The sequence below is a fragment of the Macaca mulatta genome, chromosome 6 (assembly GCF_049350105.2).
Source record: "Macaca mulatta isolate MMU2019108-1 chromosome 6, T2T-MMU8v2.0, whole genome shotgun sequence".
Lineage (NCBI taxonomy): Eukaryota > Metazoa > Chordata > Mammalia > Primates > Cercopithecidae > Macaca > Macaca mulatta.
This window is the reverse complement of record NC_133411.1, coordinates 97125856-97147994: the sequence shown is the minus strand read 5'-3', so window position 1 is coordinate 97147994 and position 22139 is coordinate 97125856. Positions and strand designations below refer to the sequence as shown.

Genomic DNA, 22139 nt, shown 5'->3' with positions numbered 1-22139 from the left:
GGGAATCTAGGCAATGAAAAACATGTAACCAATTTTTTTAGTGCAATGGATTTTGGCTAGTACGAAAAATAAATGTTTAAGATAGATTATAAAGTAAAAAGAGCAAGCTACTGAACAGATTGCAGTGTAAAATTCCATTTGTGTAAGAATAAGATACATATGTTTGGATACGCATAGAAAATTTTTCAAAGGGTATATAAAAAACTGTCAATAGCGGTTACCTCTAGGAAGTAGGAATGCAAGATTCAGAAGGAGTCAGGAGAATTTTATTTGTTTTTCTACATCCTTGTGTACTGATTGAGGTGTTTATTTTTATTTTTATTTTTTTCCATGAGCACATATATTTTTATAGCAAATTTAAACAAAGATGGAGGAAAGAGACTTCTGAGTTAAACTGGCAGAGACTGGTTGAGTGAATTATGTCTTCTTCAAACGCACATGTAAACACCATAAAGGGCCAAGACTGACAGAAAGAAAGAAACTAAAGATTAAAATGTTTCTAAAATATAGGTACAATTTCACTAATGAAGGAATCAATTTGGAGTAGACCACAGGATACACATTTCATGCCATGAACCTAAATAACAGGAAGAACAACAGAGGCGGTGCTATGGTTTGGCTGTGTCCCCACCCAAATCTTATCTTGAATTGTAGCTCCTATAATCCCCACATGTCATTGGAGGGACCTGGTGGGAGGTGTTGAATCGTGGAGGTGGGTTTTTTCCAATGCAGTTCTCATGATAATGAGTAAGTCTCACAAGATCTGATGGTTTTATATAAGGGGCAGTTCCCCTACACATGCTCTCTTGCCCGCTACCATGTAAGACATGCCTTTGCTCCTCCTTCATCTTCTGCCATAATTGTGAGGCCTCTCCAGTCATGTGGAACTGTGAGTCCATTAAACCTCCTTTCCTTTATAAATTATTGAGTCTTGAGTATGTCTTTATTAGCAGTGTGAGAACAAACTAATACTGGGGGTAAGACCCATTTCCTGACTTCTTTGAACTCCAGGCCACAGAGACTACACTAACCAAGAATAACTGGTTGCCACCTACCTCAGAGCTTTAGTGTTCCCACTGTTATCAGCTCTTTCCTCCTTATATCGCTTCTGAGTTTCCAATTCATAATATGTAGAGAGTAAAAGGAATGACAGTGATGCACTGCATCCCAGAATTACGGATTTTTCATAAGTACATCTAATGAGGTCTCAGGCAGGGAGTACATATTTTCCTAGAAGCCCTTACAAAATTTTTTAAAATGCATATATTGTAAAAATAACAATAAGCAACTATGAAGAAACAAAAGCTTAACAATAAGCAAATATGAAGAAACAAAAGCTTAAGTGAAGAGATTAACACTATTTAATAATAAAAATCTCAAAGAAAAAATGCAATTGCAAAACTACAATGTTCATGAGAAACAATAAAACGCAGAATTCAAACTGCAGAAAATTTAATCAGTGATGCATAGGACAAATTAAAGTTGTTTTAGAATGTGGAGGAAAAGGTAGAGATAAAAATGATAAGCATCATGATTCTCAAAGTATTGGCGTAGTTGTTCTCTGTATATTTCCTTTCCTCTTATCTTCCCAGGACCATTTTATTTTTACCAGCCTACAGTGATACTTAACAAAGTTTCTATAAGTTACTCTGCTAAGAGAAAGACAAGAGAGGAAAGACATAATAGGGAATACTCTTGGGACCAACAAAAGTGGATGGGGCGGGAAGGAAGCAGGAATGGGTAGAAGGCAAAGAGTCAAAGTGGGCAGTGAAAGAATAAGTTATATCATAAAAGACCAAGGGAAAGAGAGGGAGAACTTTTCAGAACAATCTTCTCTTGAACGTGGACCTACCCTGCATCTCTGTGGTGGACGCGTTGATGTTCACTAAGATTCCCCTCCTGGAAAGGACTCATTATCCTGTCTGCTGGAAGCATTTCTAGCAGACAACTCTCATCTGTCAGGCTCCTTTGCAAATTGCCTCATCTGAAGACAACCCCTTCCCACATGGTCAAATGCTCTTCCTGGCATGCTCCACACACAATGACTGCTCAACACAAGATTATAAAACTTAACATCATTCTAACTCAGACAGCTCTGAAGGGTCAGTCCCATTTCAAAATAAATTGTAGTATACTATAGTGTCAGTTTCAACTGCCTCATGGTTTGCCTTCATCCCTGCCCAATCCTGCTTCTTCCACTTACACAGGTGTTGACCTCAAGAGTACTTCCTAAAAAGCCTCTGGACACCAATCTCCACTTCATAATTTTCTCCCCAAGGAAGGTAAAGTGCAATATCCCCCTGACTTATCACCTATGGACCATTCATCAGTTCCAGAGAGTTGTATGTTTCTATAAACAGAGTATGGAGCTTAGTTGTCCTGCATAAAGTAGAAATAGGAAAGAAGAACTTTGCCCTGTTACCAAAGGTAGGATTGAACAGAATTATTGTGAGACTTTCCCTGTAAGATGGGCAATGGTGAATCTACAGTCACTGTTACATTTTGAGAAAGTCCAGGAAATATTTACACAGTAAGTATTGGTACAACCTGGTATGTACAGTAGGTACAACAGCTTCTGTAGACTAGGTTTCCCTATTGCCAATGTGAATACTAAGTTGCTATGAGAACGATTTGTGGGAATGGAGATCCACCTAGGCATTACTGATGCAGTGGATACCACTAGCCATGAGTAGAACTGAGAGATGATGAAAGGCATCCTCAAAACCAATTAGAACCTGTGGGAGACACAGATCTTTGCACATATTCAGACATAGACATACAAAAACAATGGAGCCGTTACACAGTTGTACATGAAATATACCAGGCAGATGACTAAACAAGTAGATGGAGAGAGTGGAATCTAGAAACAACACCATCCCTCCTAATGCAGTACTCTAAAAACGAATGACCTTATTCGCTGGAGGAAAAGATCAGACTATTTGCCATTTTAGTGTAGATTTTATGCTCAAAACAAGAAAACCTTTTTAATCACCTGGGAAGTGTATATAGCAGTAAGAATCTGGTAACCAGAAAATTATTGCTTCTTATTACTGAGGAAAATCTTTATAGATATTTGAAACTAATTTCTAAATTCTAAATGCTCCTCAGGTGAGAAGTTTTCAGATCATGGCTAGGGCACACAACCTAGATGTTTCATGAGTCATAATTTGTCAGAATCTGAGAAGTAAGTGGATGATATACTTGCAACATCTGCCTTGAGATTTAATGCCATCAGGGTAATCACACCTCAAAAATGATGGCAGAACAGGTGCATGGCAAACAGACTGCCAGAGAGCATCACTGATGACCTCCTTAATCACATATTGCAATACTGAAGGGCAAAAAGGTATTTGTTTCTGTGCCATCTCATGTTGCAGGCTCTGAAGAAGAGTCACTAGACTGAAAAAAAAAATGTAGACATGGACAATGTAAGCATATTTGTTGGAATTCCTTTGGAAAACCCCCTACAGATATTTTAATGTTTGTAATATTTATTCTCTATTCATTTTCAAAAGTGCATAGGTTTAGACTTTCTATATCTGCTGTATATCTGCTAGAGCCAATTTCACATAGGTTTTAAAAATTTATTTGTCTACATTTATATAATCTCTTACAATTTTCAATATTTTCTTTTAGTAATTACTTCCTTCTTGTCAATTCTTATTTTCTAAGTTTTTTAAATTTATGAATCAGGTTTTATTGGTATTTTTGTTTTTTAACTAATTGCCTTCTGGTTTCATCTTTATTAATTTAAGAAAGCTGTTTAGATATTAAATTAAGAAAACTGTTTAAACATGATTCTAAAAGCAAAAACTATAAAAAGACTGACAAATCTGGACTAGTTTCTTCTCTTTGGCCTGTTTGTTCATCCCAGAGCAAATATCACACTGTCTTATTTACTTTAACTGTGTATTATATGACACACTGGCTAAGTAGGGCCACCCTCCATATTCTTCTTTGCGAGCTGCTGGCTATTCTTGGCATTTTGTATTTCCATGTATATTTTAGAATCAGATTGTCTCTTCCACCTCCACATCCTCTCTTCCAGAAAAAGACTTAGGAGTTTGACTGGTAAATACCACTGTCCTGTGGTTAGGTTGGAATTATTCATTTAAAAAAACAAAAACAAAAAACTCTGTGCTCAGCTTAACTGGGCTCCATATGCTGCTTCCTCACTTCTTTTGATTATTAAAACTAGCCAAAGAATGGAAAGAGGAGGAAGAAACTGAATGAACACAGGCAACCAGAAAAATCACATCCTACGGTGGGTTGGTTGATACTCCAGCCAAGGTTCTCAGGCTCATGTTGATGAAGACATAAAGAAACAGAAACAGATCTGTAAATGTCCGACCAAACTTTGAAAAGGGGAGTCATTCTTACAACTTACAGAAACCAACTGTATGGGCCAAAAGATTATGTTCCTACTTCAAAGTAGATAGGACCTTGCACCTTCACTTCTTATCAGTGTGGGAGGCTGAGACACATACAGATGGACTGCAATATGCTTGCTATTCTCAAACTACTTATTGTGTTTCAGTTTTTTTGATTGGCTGAAATACTTCCTTAATTTCTTTTCAAAGTGTACATGGATGTTACAACCTATGAGTTTTTGTAAGTTTGACATTGTCTTATTATGTTACACAATCAGTATTTTGAGTCAGGATAGAAGTTCTGCACAGTCAGAATAGTCAGAAAACACACTTAAAGGGAAAACTGACTAGACTTGGTAATCAAATACATGTAACAATTACAGAAAGGGTGCAGCTGGGAATGACACCCAGACATCCAGCGTGGTTGATTGGCTTTGCCTTCAATCAGGAGAGGAAAAATGTGAGAGAGGGGTAGTTTTGATGGTAAAATGCGGGCAGAGTCTGAATTTAAAATTTGACTATAGATAAGGCACAGTGACTCACGTCTGTAATCCCAGCACTTTGGGAGGCCAAGGCAGGTGGATCACGAGGTCAGGAGATCGTGACCATCCTGGCTAACACGGTGAGACCTCGTCTCTACTAAAAAATACAAAAAATTAGCCAGGCGTGGTGGCGGGTGCCTGTAGTCCCAGCTACTCAGGAGGCTGAGGCAGGAGAATGGCGTAAACCTGGGAGGTGGAGCTTGCAGTGAGTGGAGATCGTGCCACTGCACTCCAGCCATAATGACAGAGTGAGACTCTGTCTCAAAAAAAATAAATAAAACATAAAAAAATAAATTTAAAAATTTTAAAAATAGCTGGGCATGGTGGCACAAGCCTATAGTCCCAGTTACTCATGAGGCTTAGGTGGAAAGATTGCTTGAGCCGGGAGGTTGAAGCTTCAACGAGCTATGATCGCATCACTGCATTACTGCCTGGGTGACAGAACGAGACCCTGTCTCCAAAAAAAAAAAAAATTTTTGATATAGGTAATAATAATCTATTGTACATTTCAAAACAGCTGCAGAATAATTAGACTGTTCCTAGCATAAAGAAAAAATACTTAAGGTGATGGATATCTCAAATACTCTGATTTGATTATATGAATGTATCAATTTATCACATGTACTCTGAAAATATGTATATCAATTATGTATCAATAAAAACTTCAAAAAAAAGAATTTGATTTCAGATATCTAGAGTTTCTCTGTGTGTGTGTGTGTGTGTGTGTGTTGTGTGTGATTTCTTCCCCCCATCATGCATATAGATTTCCAAAAAAATTCCATAGTAAATATTATCGCATGCATTCACAAGTAATACTATGCAAAAGAAAATCAAAGACAGTTCGCGAGGTGTGGCCACACAGGGTGACTACAGTCACCATTCCCCTCAGCAGCGACAGCACAGTGCCCACTGCCTCTAGCAAATGACTCTCTAGGGACATCAGGTGCCAGTTCTCCTCAGGAAGATGACCAAAGTTACTGGTGAAAGGACAAGTTCTGAACAGAAAACCGGTGGAAGAGAGCCAGGATCTGTCAGAGGGCCAGTGGGAAGAAGCTGGGGTGTAGAAAACGGAAGCAGCAAGAGTCCGCAGAGATTGACCCCAAGGAGCTCGGAACCCCATGGAAAGTAGGTGGGAGTGCTTCTCTCCTCTCCTCACTCCTCTGACAATCTCCTGACTGTCAAGCTTCTGAGGAGCCACTCTGTGCTCATGACACAAGACAATGCTGTAAGTGGCTATTCAGGAACTTCCCAGGGACAGAGAACCGGGTTGCTAGCTTGTGCAGGCATGTCTATGTTCCCCTGAGACCCAAAATGAGATGGAGGGTGCCATAGTGGTTGTGTACCTGTAGTGCCACTGCCCTGCCTGAGACCTCTCTGCTCTAGAGTCCCTGCACCACCAGATCTCCTGCAAATACACCCCACAACTGGCTCTGACGTTGGGAAGCACGGAGGACGGGTGGGTGCCAGGGAGCCAAAGGACTTCTGGAGATCTAAGATAAACAATACAGGCTGCCCATAAGGGAGGGGGAGCACAGCCCACCAAAGTTCCTTGGGACAAAGGAAATGCAGGCATAGGGCCAGTCACTGAAAAGGGCAGCACCAACGCCTAGGGACAGTGGTAGAGAGGTGGTCATCTCCCACTCTAGACTGTTGCAGACACAGCTGTGGTTCTTCCCACTGGGAGTTAATGTATGCATACAAAGAAAGCTTTTTTGTGTGCTTTTTTTCAGTGACTCTATCCCTGCTCAAAGTGAGCCTGTGCCACTTGGGCTTACAGGAAGAACAGGGCCCAACTCCCCCTCCTTACACAGAGCAACAGTGTCCCAGCAATGGAGGACAGACAAGTTGTGAAGTTGCTTGCCCTGGAGCAGGGGAAGAGGCCTGCCCTGAACCCATTTTGGTAGCAGCTTCTAGAGGGGCACATCTGTGGCCTGCAGCTGCACTGCGGAGCCAAAGGACAGTCTATATGAATTGAAAGTCATGAGTCCTGAAACAGGGGCACGAGAGGGAAGCAAACTTCATTCCTGCTGGCTCAGGACTAGAAGCTGGTGTACCCCCTTACCACTCCCCAAGAGACCCCAACACATTCCAACATGATCGCTTCTTACCATCCTTCCCTGCCTGCACCCCACACCAGGGCAGGTGCTTCCACTCAACGTCAGATATCTGTCAACCTATTCACAATAGCAAAGGTATGGAATCAACTTTAGTGTCCATCAACAGTGAACTGGATAAAGAAAATGTGGTAGATATACACCATGAAGTACTACACAGTCATATAAAATAATTAAATCATGTCCTTTAAAGCAACATAGATGCAATTAGGAGCCATTATCCTAAATGAATTAATGCAGAAACAGAAAATCAAATACCATGTGTTCTCACTTATAAGTAGGAACTAGACAATGAATATACATGGACATAAAGATGGAAACAGCAGACACTGGGGACTATTTGAGGTGGGAGGGTGGGAATGGGGTGTGGGCTGAAAAACTACCTACTGGGTACTATATTCACTATTTAGGTTATGGGCTCACCAGAAGCCCAAAACCCAGCATTATGCAATATACCCATGTAACAAACCTGCACATGTGCTCCCTGAATTTACAATAAAAAGGAAAAAGAAACTCAAAGACAAATTAGGGAAAAAACACACGAGTCCTAATGCTGACTATACCTCATCAAAATGAAGGGTCCCATTCAAAGGACTAAGGTCATGTTTAGCCTTCTCATCTATGGTCCACTGAAGTCGTACGGTTCCTTTTCCTCCTGGGGACCGGACAACCGTCAATGTCACATATGAATCTGGGTCATCGGATGAAAGGGATTCATCAATCATTACCTGAAAGAAGAAAATCCAGTAAGGCAAAAGAAACAAACAAAAAGAGCAGGATAAACAAAAAGAATCTTATTTCTGTTTACAATGACTGCAGTTTTAAAGTTTAGAATGAATGTTACATGTTATGATCGTGTGGCAGAAATTTTTTTTTTTTACCAAATCCCACTTTCTATTCCTAGATGCTCAACTAGTTGGCATTTCCTGTCTTCTCTTGCAATTAGGTAGGGCATGCGACTGAATTTTGACCGAGAGAATAGAGGCAGAAATGACTTATGCTGCTAATATTCTTGCCATAAACTTCCACACAAGACCCCACATCCTCTACTTTTCCATTTGGCAGGTGAACAGAGAGGATGCCCAGGACATAGAAGAGGACAGAACCCCAAAATGGACAGAGTCTAGGGCCTGAGAGTTGCCAGCTGAATAAGAGGTGTCCATAAGCATCAGCCGACTGGGCACTCTGGTGCAGGATTCCTGCATGAAGAAGAAATGCACATTTACTATATGAAGAAACTGGATATGGGGGGATCTTTGTTACTACCATGAGGCTCCCCATACAGACCTATGTATACATAATACAGACCTAAACTGTCCTCTGAATTATCTGTAGTGTACCTACTTTAGTGAGTCGAAGTTTAAAAGTGGTTTTATTAATCTGAGATAAAGAGAGGAGATTCAATACATTCATTTACCAGCACTATTTATTTTTTATACAAGTCCTTATTAACAGATCTAGTTTAAGTGAAGTACATATGTTGACTCTGTGAAGCAAAGTCCTCATTGAACCTATATCATCCATCTGCTATATAAATAGAAAACATAACACAATGCTTTCCACTTTCAAGACAGATAGAAGCTTAACATGCAATACAATCTTGTTTTGTTTTCTTCATGAGATTTGCATTGATGTCAAGAGCACAGATTTAGAACAAACTGAAATGAGCTTCTATTGTGTGTCAGTTCTTACATATACCTTATCTTATTTAAGCCTCACAGAAACTCACAGAAATCTGAGGGCCAGATATATACATATATTTGGAGATGAGGAGCCTGGAATCTAATTAGGATATTTTGACTCCAAACTGTTCATACCACTCCTCAGGGACTAGAGATATTTAGCAAGAAAAAAATAGAGAAAATCCATTATATAAGTCTTCTTGATTCTATAGATGTAACATTTTAGTTTAGGTTTCACAGGTAGATTTCCATGGGTCTCTGCTATTCCCAGGGCTTTCGTGTACTTACCACATTGCCCTTGTGAACAGCTTGTTAATTTTGATGGATTTATACTAACAGTCTTTTCTCAATGTACCTCAGCTGTGAATCTAATCTGTGTCACCAAATAGTGCTAACAGAATGTTTATTGTGTGCACAATATTGTATATCTCATTAAGGTTAAAAGATAAACTCCATGTTACCAAGAAACTTTTGTGATAGGAAAGATAGATATAAGCAACGGAAGCAGTCACAAAGGGCTGAGCATCATGCAGCTAATATTATCACCAACAATCAAAATAGCCATCAACATCTAATGAATTAAAGCCCAAGCACGTGTGCTTTACATACTCAACAATACAGTAGGAATTGGGTAACCTAAATCTTTCCTTTAGACTCTAAGACAAATTGAAAATTTGTAGCTGTAACGATATTATGTCCCAGACCAAGTGTGCTTAACACTAGGTTTAAAACACTAGAGTTTATGATCGCAGTTACAATAAAATGAATAAAAATTATTTATGAATACTAGTGTAGGTATTCATTTACTCTAAAAGTAAGAGTAGATTATAAACACATTGTCCAGTGCCCAAGTCCAAAAGTTTGATGGAAAACGTTATTGTGAAGTTTCATCAATTGAAGATTTGAACACTAAACCCTGAACTTTTAATCATTTTATAAAAAATAAATTACATATTCCTATGTAATTTTCTGCTGCTTGGAAGATATTCAGTTACTCTTTTGCCAATCCAACACTCCTTACAAACACAGCTGCCCATTTTTTTTTTTCAAGGAAGAGCTCACTGGGCTACAGTGAAAGTTTGTTCTATCCCTCTTACAGGTTTCATTTTCTTATGAAATTGAAATTAAATAGCCAAATCATTAGGCAGTTATTTGTTATATTTCAATTTTAGAGCATCTGGGAACTCCAGCCCTTGCAGGCAAGCTGTGGGTCTAGCCCTGCATCCACAGGACAGTAGAAAATTACGGCAATTGGTTTATTAATTAAAAGCGATCTATGTGAATTACTGACTACCTATAAGTGATTAAATGAAGGGAATGGTGACATATGGAGCCGGAAAAGTTGCTGAGTATATGGGGATTATCTAAGTACTTTTATGGTTAATTCATACCTTGGAATTTCTTTTGAAAGGTAAGGTCATAATATTATGTCATAATTATGTAATAATAATTATAATGGAATTTATAGTGTTTTACACTTAAGATGTAGTGACAATTTAGTACTGGGTACCAAATCTGGCTGCACAAACACTTAGTTTTCATGATTAATTAGGCTTTTTTTTTCTCTCTCTCTCTCTCTTTGTGGCTGAATCAATAATAATTGGGTTCCTTCTTTCAAGTCTTGGAAGTAAACAGCCAATGAGAAGTGAGAAGAAATACAGAGAAATACATGAGCTGGTGGGGGGTGACTGTGGTGCTTTGTTCTACATAAGTCACAACAGACTAGCATAACAGTGGGTAATATAAATCCCTCACCAGGTAAACCCATTGTGGGATGTAACACCCAGACCCATGACAGAATCCTGCCTGTGACCAGAATGGTGGTCTGGCAGTAAAGCAGGCAGAGAATAGGTGATGTGGATGAAAAGTACATCTTGGGCCGGGTGCGGTGGCTCAAGCCTGTAATCCCAGCACTTTGGGAGGCCGAGACGGGTGGATCACGAGGTCAGGAGATCAAGACCATCCTGGCTAACACGGTGAAACCCCATCTCTACTAAAAAATACAAAAAACTAGCCGGGCGAGGTGGCGGGCGCCTGTAGTCCCAGCTACTCAGGAGGCTGAGGCAGGAGAATGGCGTAAACCCGGGAGGTGGAGCTTGCAGTGAGCTGAGATCCGGCCACTGCACCCCAGCCTGGGCGACAGAGCAAGACTCCATCTCAAAAAAAAAAAAAAAAAAAAAATACATCTTGGTCTACTACACCCAATAAATAGGAATCTGTTCCCCTTCGTAATTTCCTGATATTAAGGCTCACATTACTATCAAATTGTGTGCACAGGCTGGAGGATTGGCCCCTAATTCAATAGCCCACTCAAAAGATCCTTGAGAAGAGACTCATACGTGAAGGGTAATAAAGACTTTCTTTTTTTTTTTTTTTTGAGATGAAGTCTCACTCTGTTGCCCAGGCTGGCATGCAGTGGTGTGATCTTGGCTCATTGCAACCTCTGCCTCCCGCGTTCAAGCGATTCTCTTGCCTCAGCCTCCCAAGCAGCTGGGACTACAAGCATGAGCCACCACACCAGGCTAATTTTTGTATTTTTTTAGTAGAGACAGGGTTTCACCACATTGGCCAAGCTGGTCTCGAACTCATGACCTTGTGATCCACCCGCCTCGGCCTCCCAAAGTGCTGGGATTACAGGCGTGAGCCACCATGCCGGGATTTGGTTTTTTTTTTTTTTTTTTTTTTTTGAGATGGAGTCTATGTCGCCAGGCTGGAGTGCAATGGCGTGATCTCGGGTCACTGCAACCTCTGCCTTCTGGGTTCTAGCGATTTCTCCCGCCTCAGACTCCCAGGTGGCTGGGATTACAGGCACACACCACCATGCCCAGCTAATTTTTGGATTTTTAGTAGAGCTGGGGTTTCACCATGTTGGCCAGGATGGTGTTGATCTCCTGACGTTGTGATCTGCCCGCCTCGGCCTCCCAAAGTGCTGGGATTACTGGCCACCACGCCTGGCCAAGACTTTCAAAACAAAAATGCAAGACACTTTCTACTCAAAATTACATGAAACACTAGCCTGAAATAAGGCATGCATCCCCCTGATATATTTAACTTACTGTCTTTTCTTCAAATCCAAATACTCCAAATGGAGAATCATTTTGTGGAATAACAACAGTTACTACAACATCATCACCAAGTCTGCCACCTCCAGCAACACTGATCAAGGAAATATTGAAAGTCTCTGTCAATTCAAATTCAGCATCATCAATTATGGTCATTTCTATCACTGCAGTAACCTATGAAAGAAAGGAAGGAAGGGAGAAAAAGAAGGAGGAAAAGGAGGAGGAAGATAGGAAATGAGGAGAGAAATAATGTAGTAACAGTTTTTGCTTATATATATTTTAATTTTTTAGTTGAAAATAAAAAACTTAGAAACATGGTACAAAAAAGTAGTTCTTTTGCTTATAATATTCGTAATACTTTTAAAGTTGTATATATTTATGGCATATATATTTATGGCATTTTAAAGTTGTGTATATTTATGGTATTTTAAAATCAGAAATTTGCTGTCTATTACTTTCAAGATAAAAAATTATTGATGTGATAAGATAGTATTATTTATACATTAAAAACAATAAATCCTTATTCTGAAAATTTTTTTAATGTCATGCAGGTTCTAATATCATTGCACAAACATAAAATGCAGTATGCTTGGTATTAATATTACATGATATGAAACTTAACATAAAAATTACCATTGTCTTCTACAATTAAAATAAATCCCAATGGTTTCAGATATTGTTTTTGCAATGCAGTCAAAAATAAAGGCAGAAAGAAGACCCAAATGTGCTATTCCTGGATGTTTATAATCAGGATTTAGTTCAATCTTCTATGTTAAAAATTTTTATAAACTTATAAATAAATAAACCTTGATCCAGCTTGCAGTTTGACTATTGGTCATAAAAATATTCCAATGTTTCTGACACAGACATTTATCAGAAAATGAAGTTTTTCTATCTAAATCTACCTAAAGTCTTTAATTTAACAACAGAGAAAAGTGAAAAGGCTGGATATCACACTCAGACAGGTGGAAACATGAATAAAATCAAATGCTCAAATAGAAGCTAATTAAATTGCCTGCATCTCAAATCTGTGCTGTAAAATAGAGTCCCTTCCTTAGAGGATGTGAATTTTAAGAATAAACCTGATCCTCAGGATGCTGGTTAATGATGGAACTTGAACTTCATGCACAGATAAAGAGTTGATAATGTCATTAAAGTTGGAAGGCTGCTTCAATGAATAATCAATGTATTTGTTTCTGCTTTTAACATAAGAATCTCATTGGCTTGCATTCTGCTCTTTTTACTAGGAAATGTTTCAAGTTCTAAAACTGTTTTAAAAGCTCAGAATTTCAAAAATATTAACAATAATATGTTTTTCTGTGTAGGAAAATCTAGATCTGTATGCTTACCTTTTAACAGCATTTACTACTGCTCACCATGAGCAACTAGTAAGTTGACGCATACTCTGGTAATCTGTCTAGCCAAAATAAGGCTACCTGTAGACAGAGGTGCTAGTTGAAGTTACTAACATTTCATGGTTGTTCATAAGCCTTTTCCACTTACTGATTAAAAAAAAATTTGTATGAAAACATCTTATTCTTACATATTAAAAATGCCAAGTTTACAAAATTTGTAATTCTTGGGGAATGTTTCATAACATTTAAGACTGGTGAGCCTAAATGTAGAATATTGTTTTTCAGTTTTTCAAGTTTTAACTATTTTTTTCATTTTCTCTTAGTCATTTTTTTAAATTATAAAGGGCATTTTAGATATTAAGTAAAAACTGTCCATACTTTTAGTGCAAATTCTAAATAAATATCTATATTTACTGGCATTAAGAAACAAAATAAAAGATAAACTAAAGTCCACAGGAATAGTCTAGTTCATCAGACAGTTTTCTATATATTGTTAGGCATTTCTAAGTTAATTATTATCCTGTTTTGTAACTTCTATTTATTTTAAATAAAACTGGGGCAGGGGGTTCAGAAAAGGGTAAGATTGTTGTATCTTTATAAGTCTCTTCCCATGCCCATTAATAAACTGTATTTCAATTAATAATATTTGTTTGACTCAACATAGAAACATTTAGAGTATAATGCATTTAGCAGTCACTAATGTACATTCATTTGATGGATGCCTACAAAATGTCTGAAGTACAATGCAAAAAGACTAATATGTTAGTGACTGGCATACTTGTCTATCTGCAAATTCAAGAATCCCATGAGATGGTTTAAAGTCTTCCAGGCCAGCACTGTCTGGTGATGCTTTCCAATAAACATTTACTGCCCCAAAGCTTCCAGCCAGCCGGACTACAGGAACTTGAAGAACGTTCAAGGGTGGAGGCACTTCATAGGCAGTAATAACTTCACCAGCGCCCTTTAAGTAAAGAATATCAGTTGAAAGGCAAGATAAAATGGTAACTCTCATAAGTCATCTTTCTAAAGGTATTGTTTCTACTTAACTTTCTATACTTCACCCTTCAAAGTAGAAATTAACAGTCAGATGTAAGTATGCATAAAAGGTCTTCTGAACTCTTACGTTTAATTTAATGAAAGTAAACTTGTTGAATCCTTTGGTCTAGCCCAAAGAGATCTAAGAATTAGTTTATAAGAGCAATTTGGTTACTTATCTATTTAAAAATAGAGACAAAGCTAAATGTTTTGCAGAAAACATTACAAAACACTGGCCAAATCAGCAGGGAGAGGCCTCTGTGTGACTGTAAACAAATGAAAGTTCGTCTCACTCTAGTAACATGAAACATAAAAATTCCTCTGGGATCGTCATTTTCTTCAATCATTATCTCAGCTACTTCCATTCCAGGCCTCCGCACACTTGGCTGTCCTGCAGAGAAGTCAGAATTCACCAGGTTCACCTCAGTGATAGTGACAATAAATCCTTCCTCCAATTCAGGAATGTCATCCTGGGGGATGGGGGAAAAAGATGGTGTTTCATTTTTTTAAAGACATTTAACTTGCATTGAATACTGGATATTTTTCAGTAAGGAAATAATTGACTTTGTTCATGGGAATGGGCAGATCTGTCACACATAGAAAAGATTCTTGTTATATTTTAATATCTTCCCACTGACAACTTCAGAATCTATGGAATATCCTAGCTCACTGGTGATGTTTCAATGGAAACTTCACACTCATTAGCAAATAAAATAATTTTTAAAAATCTATCCTGAAATTTTGACCATATTCTATTGTATGTTTTACATATTTAATATCCCAAAAGAAAATTTAGGAAACACTGGTAAATGCTACATACATTTTTAAAGTGCTCTAGACTTGAAAATCTAGATATAAGCCTATATTTAATTTTTTAAAATTTCTTATTTTGTTTTCGCATAATAAAAAATTTCCAAAGATAAAAAATACTCTAAAAAGAGGAGGAAAAAACCCTCATTTCTATCCCATCCCTTATATCTTTCCCAAATTATAATCTTCAGAAGATACTATTACCTAAAACCACTAATATCACTATTAGTAACACTAACATTATATATTTATTTAATAACGTAATATATTCTATGGTATATAATATATAAGATTAATACTATTTATATAATATAAAACAACATTTTGTTATTATTTTGTAATAATATTAACACTAATCCACTATTAAACACTTTCAATTTCTTGTGCATCATTACGGATATATTCACACATTCTCCCCATCTCTTTCTCTGTTTTTCTCTCTCTCTCCGGACATACATGGATAAATACAGATAGCTAAAACCAGATCTAAACCATCTGAAGACTAATCTTGATTCAAGTAATCATACCATGAAAGGAAAAATACTGTCCTATTAAATGAATAATAAAAATAACGAGATTGATTTGGGCATTTCATTTGTTGTCATTAGTTTAAAAACTGACAAAACAAAATTACAGTGGATCCAATCAGATATAATTAATCTAAATTCAGTGCTTCAAAATTCATTCAAACAATATTCCAGTTCAAGGATAAATACAAGTAATAGACATCATTTTTGTCAGCCAGTTATAAAATATTCATTCATTATTAAATATTTAGGTGGGTGGGTACATTAGAATACTTACATTTTTTTATGCTTAAAAGCATCCTTTTATGAAAAAAGAAAAACATTTTTACCTAGAAGAGCATCACAATTTTACTTAAGAGCATTTTCCTTTACTTGAGATCACATTCATGGCAGCCTTGACTTACCGGCAAAATGGAAACTTTGGCATGAGCTTCTTTTACGTTTTCTTTCATTATGATTATTGTTTCTTGCAATATATAATCTTCATTCTCAGTAGCTTGATTATCAACATGCAGTAAGAAATTGGGTTTAGCTCTCAAGTGAATGGCAATATCCCCAAGTAGTCCTTTATCTCGAGCTATTTGTAACTGAAGAGTGGTGGTGTTTTCTGTAAGAGAAACATGCCACAAATAAATAGGCTTTTCTATTTGCTGCTAATGCTGTTCCAAGCACGTAGAGTGGAACACTCTACTCTATCCCTTGTAGAAAGTTAAGGAAAAAGAAGTGAAACAAAGACAATGTATACTCCCAAGGATTATTCTGTGCTTGGTCTTCCTGGTCCCCAAAGTTGGGCAGAGAATCACCACCCACTCCTAACATTATATCCCAGTTCTAACCCCCCACTTCTGATTCTCTAAGCACCCTTCTATGTTGCACATGTCATACACATTAATAGAAATTGCTGCAAAGTCTTAGGGAAGTACAGATATGCAGGTTGAACAGAGATGATAATTATAAATGCTCAAAAGATTCTTCAAAAAATGAAAAATTATGTATACAAAGTCATCATTTAATGACTAATCATTAAGAGTGATTTTGTTCTTACAGTGATGTGCCTATCACGAGACTCAAAGTATTTCACAGCACCTAACTTTTATTTCATTGTTTAGATTTTAAAAACTTAATATGCCATATTAAAGACCCAGGAACATAACTACATGTCGTATTTTTCCCATTGACTATTCAAATGAAAGGTACTGGAAAGCTGGATGTCCATGTTATCATGTGAAAAGTTTAGAACCTTCACCAGCAGCTAATATGAATAATTATTTGGGTGATGATTTTATACTCAAAAGAGAAACTGGCCACTGTACACTTCCCAGGATAAAATTATTCTAATTACTATTTTCGATTAAACAATTAATACCTTTAGTGCCATGTACATTTCACTGTGTTGCTCATTGTTCTCTGTAACTATAGAAAATCTACAGAAAGTATAGCTGAGTGAAGAGAACAGATGAATGATGAAAAAGTAAAAAAAGTCACCTCTACTGCACTCACAACTAAAATATTAATATTTCTATTATAATGTATCTTTTAAAAGATACATTTGCTTTAACAGTATTGCTAGGTGATTTCACATGATTACCAAATTTAGCAACAAGGATTGAGTATGACCTGTCAAACTGAAAAAGCCATATAAAAAGAGAAATTTACATTCCTTATAAATATTAGAATTAAATTATCCAATGAAGCTTCTCATTAAAACTTGAAAGATATTTAACAATATTTACCTTTAGGCTCTGCTACCCTAATGAAGACAGACACAGCATGCCAGCCCACCAAGCCAAAAGGTGAGTCACTGGGCAAAGTTGTTATAACAGACTTGCTTCTGTCCTGATCAATAGTAGCACCTTTGTATGAGTCCTCAACCCCTTCTGTAGTGATACGGGTGAGGGTTACAATCACAACCTCTGATAACTCTGGTATATTATCAGCAAGAATAGTCAGAGTGATTGTTGACAGTACCTGGCCTTCAGTAAATGAAATCTAGAATTTTAAAGAAAGAAGATGTTACTTATTTTGTAATTGTCACTATGTAGCAAGAATATTTAAAAATTTGATTTTCTTTTATTAAACCCATAACTTAAATAGCAAGAGATATTTAAGCAACATAATAATATGATTCTACATAATCAGATGCCTTTCATATTAACAGAAGATTGTTAGGAAAAAGGAAAAAGCAAACCATTTATAAACTTTAAGCTAAACAAACAAACAAACAAACAAACAAAAAAAACCCATGCAGCCAAATTGTCAAATACTGGAGCCTGAATTCCATTCTAAGATAAAGTACATAGTCTGTCTAAGAATCTAAGCTCTAGATACCCTATACAAAGATCCATAAAAATAAAATAAGGTGGCATACTAGCTTAAAGATTTTTCTCTACAAAACTTTTGCCCAGATTATTTCCTTTGACTAAACTCTGAACAGATATATCACTAAGCAATGAATCAACTAAAACACAGGTGGAGAGAGAAAGATAGGGAGAGATGCAAATCATAGCATCTCTCTTCTCCTTTTGTGTCTCTCCTGTCTAAAAAGTCAAATTCAAATTTGCTAAAAAGCATCTGAAATCCTTGCTGATAGGACTTCTTGAATGTCATTTTCCACTGATTCTCACCTCACACACCACTCTCCAGCAATGCAGCTACAAACTATTTATAATTATTCAAACTAGCATTATAGGCTGATGTTATTATCTACCTTTGCTGACATTCATCTTTCTACCTGGAAAAGGCAATGGAGAATATAAATTCAAAAGCTCTATTCAGTCTATCATTGATGGTCATTTAGGTTGATTCCATGTCTTTGCTATTGTGAAGAATGTTGCAATGAACATACATATGCATGCGTATTTATCCCAGCATGATTTATATGCCTTTTAAACTCAGTAATGGAATTGCTGTATTGAATGGTATTTCTTTCTTTAGGTATGCAGTCATAAAAGAAAAATAAGATCATGTCCTTTGCAGGGACATGGATGGAGCTGGAGGCCATTATCCTTAGCAAACTAACACAGGAACAGAAAACCAAATACCACATGTTCTCACTTATAAGTGGCAGCCAAAAGATGAGAACACACAGACACATAGAGGGAAGCAACACACACTGGGGCTTATTCAAGGATGGAAGGTGGGAAAAGGGAGAGGATCAGGAAAAATAACTAAGGGGTACTAGGCTTAATACCTGCGTGATGAAATGATCTGTACAACAAAACCCCATGACACAAGTTTACCTATGTAACAAACTTGCACATATACCCCAGAACTTAAAATAAAAGTTACAAAAATAAATTCAAGAGCTTTATTAATAAAATCAGAGGTCAGAAAACTACTGCCCAATGGCCAAACCCATTTGTCATAAATCAAGTTTTACTGGAAGACAAATAAGCTCATTCAATTGCATATTGTCTATTGCTGCCTACATTGTCTGCTGATATTGCTTATATTGTCTAGCACAATTCTACTACAAAGGATAAGTAGTAGTGAAAGAAACCAAATGGCTCACAAAGCCTAAAATATTTACTATCTGGCCCTTTACAGAAAAAAAATGTACTAACTACCTGAATGAAATAATTAATTCTTCCAAAATATAGTCTATGTTTAAGGTACCATTTTATATTTAAATTAGAAATAATTGTAATCATGTTTATATAAGAAATGACAATTGGGGAAATATAAATCAGAACATATGGAACCTGGCAGACATAACTTACAGTTTTGGTAGCTTACCTAAAGTAAATATTAAATGCAACAGAATTTGCTATAACATTCTTAATATACAGAAGCGCCAATCACCTTTGAAATAATACAGTAACCTCGAAATGATGAACCATGATATATACCTGTCCTTTTTTTGAGACAGTTCCATGAGAGTTCCTTTAAAAGAACTCTTCAGAGAAGCATGTGGGCAATATACACAGACTAATCTATGAAACCGAAGGCAAGCCAAGAAGACAACCCATCTTCCAGCTAGGAACGAAAGGCTCTCTGATCCCTCTTGTTGTTAATCATGTACTTATTTGGCTCATTCTGATTCCATGCTTGAACTTCAGCTGCAACTTTATACTATTCTCCAGTAATGGATAATCTTGTCGTCTGGCCACATCCCTTCTTGGGGCTGATGTACCCACCCCGTGGCTACTAGGAACAACAAGTTCTGCACTCCACATTGGGAATCACCCTGTGCTACAGCAAAGGTCTCACTCAAGGTTATACCCAACCCTGAGGGTGGACCGAAGCCAAGGACTGCTAAAATGGGGATGTCAATGGATCAGCTCTAAACTGGGAACAACTCCTAAGGACCAGCTCATCTCCTGAACTCAGTTGCAATCAACCTCAACTGCAATTGCCTGTGGATCAACTTCTCCTTCTGCACATCCTCACCTTCCTCATAGCCTCATAGATTTATCTCCTTAAAATCCTTCTGTCCACAACTCTCAATCTCAGAGTCTATTTACAGGAAACCCAACCTATATCACTCCACAACTCAGATCTACTTTTTCATATGTCTGACTGTTTTATGCAGAATTGTTCCCTACTTACTACTTCCATTGTGCCTAAATCTGGAAACCACATTTTGATTTTATCTAACAATGTAATGCACCCACAATGTGGCCAAAGAATGTACTGAAACTCAAAAAGAATGACCTTTTAAAGGAAAATTTTGGTTTTACATTTTAAAAAAAGAACAATACCCACAAAAAGAAAACTAACCTTAAAATTGTATCCCTCTCTACGATGATTAGTAGGAATCCAGTGTTGACATGGTCAAACTCAAACACTTCATCCATAAGGCAGGATTTGGCCCCATACACCACTAGTAACCATAATTTAAAAGTGTATCCTATAACTTCGTAAATTACATACCACTCCTGAGGTAGGAAATATATCACTAATACTTCCATCAGCTTCCCATGCTACGGTTATACGACCATATGTTCCTTTCAAGCGTTCAACATTCAAGGTTACTAGGCTGTCTTGCTCCATTTCTTCCACTTGCTTATATAATGAATTCTGAAAAAGTACACAGAAAGTCACAGGGGGTTACCTGAAATTACATAATCAGATTTCTTTTTTTGTCTCATATTATTATGAATTTGCAAACTTCACGGTCCTAAGCAACATGACATAGTAAGTGAAAACAACAATTAAAAAACAGTCATATAGAATGACCATGATTTAAAACATACATGTTTGAATAAGTAAAAGACTAAGTGAAAGTAAACAAAAAGGTTTATTATTATAGGATTATTTTGTTTGTTTCTATATTTTTCGAATTTTGCTCAGTGAACATATATTACATTAATACTCAGAAAGCATGTACTTTTGTAAAAGTATTCATACCACGCAAAAAGTTTGTAGAAGAGAAAGGATATAGAGTCAGGAGAGCAGGGAAGCCTTTTTCCCCTTTGTAACCTCTGGCAATCCCTCTAGGTCTTTGTTTCCTATTTGTAAAACAAAAGCTTGACCTATATGGTTTCCAACATCCCATCCATGCGCAACGATGCCATGAGAATTAGAGCTTTCTCCTTGATCATTCGCAAATGTCTCTTATCCTTAAATTCATATCCTCTGAAATGTTTCTGTGGGCTATCCTGTCTCCATTGATGGTGTTTTATCCTTAGCTCATGGCCTTTACAACTGTGTTTTCCTGCCTGAAATATCCCTTTCCCTTATGATGGAATTCCTTACTTTCTTTGTTCTTCTTATCTATGCTTCCTAGCCTCTTTCTTTTGTCCCAAACTAATTATCTATTTCTGTGTGACTACAACATTCTTCACCAAACATACACAACATCTCTTGTCAGCCATTTCACGAACTGTTCCTCAAAATGAATGCTTCAGGCAATCTCTTCTTGCAATACCCCTGGATTTTTCATATCATTAAAGCAAGAATAAGGAGTGTAAAGATTTTTTAAAATCTTTCCATTCAGGTCACTATGATAACCTGAAAAGAGATTCCCCCATTAATTTCTTAAAACTTATGAGAGCTTCTACTTAGAATGCTAATTTGAGTAGCCGTTCTATCCTTTAGCAATATTTTACACAGTATTTTAACACGTTGTTACAGATGTTACATAGTAATAAAATCTTGCTCCAGGCAATCAAGCATTCCTAAATAAAATGCCCTGATTTTAAAATATGCACATAATTTATTCACAAAAGACAATGCCTTTTAAAAAGCCAGCTCTCTCTGGCTCCATGCCCTCCATTAATGAGGGTTAATAAAATAAGCACTTCATGAAGCCAGAAAATATTTGAGAAATTCTCATTATCTACTATATCTCATTTTGAAATGAGATTGTCCAGACATAAAAGACCTGTAATGAAGAATTCTACTGAACAGATTGAAAGAATTCAGTATCTATTGGCAAGTATTAACTAACAGTAATTTTATGTCTCCAGAACAATTTTGGAACAAGCTTCATAAAGGGAAATCTACCATGCTCAAACAGTTGAGGAATAGCACATGCTCTCCATCTGCCACAAGGCTGCAGGGTGAGAAGATGGAACCACACAGCAGAGCATGTCAGTTCTCACCCCAAGAAGCCCAACTCTGCCCTACAGACTTGTACAAGGCCTTGAGAAGGCCTTGTAAGTGTTGTGCTTCTCCCACAGAATGACAGGTATGACAGGT

The 22139-nt window shown here is 37.1% G+C and overlaps 1 protein-coding gene across 1 annotated transcript in view; it reads right to left on the bottom strand.

Moving 5' to 3' along the window:
* ADGRV1 (adhesion G protein-coupled receptor V1) overlaps nucleotides 1-22139 on the bottom strand; it is a 594013-nt gene that overhangs the window by 391874 nt on the left and 180000 nt on the right. Inside the window, exons 53-59 of the mRNA XM_015140403.3 lie at nucleotides 20370-20516; nucleotides 17231-17486; nucleotides 15902-16104; nucleotides 14454-14630; nucleotides 13904-14086; nucleotides 11765-11944; nucleotides 7590-7754 (exon numbers count right to left, since the gene is read on the bottom strand). Coding sequence (XP_014995889.3) covers nucleotides 7590-7754; nucleotides 11765-11944; nucleotides 13904-14086; nucleotides 14454-14630; nucleotides 15902-16104; nucleotides 17231-17486; nucleotides 20370-20516 — 1311 coding nt within the window. The remainder of the gene's footprint in view (nucleotides 1-7589; nucleotides 7755-11764; nucleotides 11945-13903; nucleotides 14087-14453; nucleotides 14631-15901; nucleotides 16105-17230; nucleotides 17487-20369; nucleotides 20517-22139) is intronic.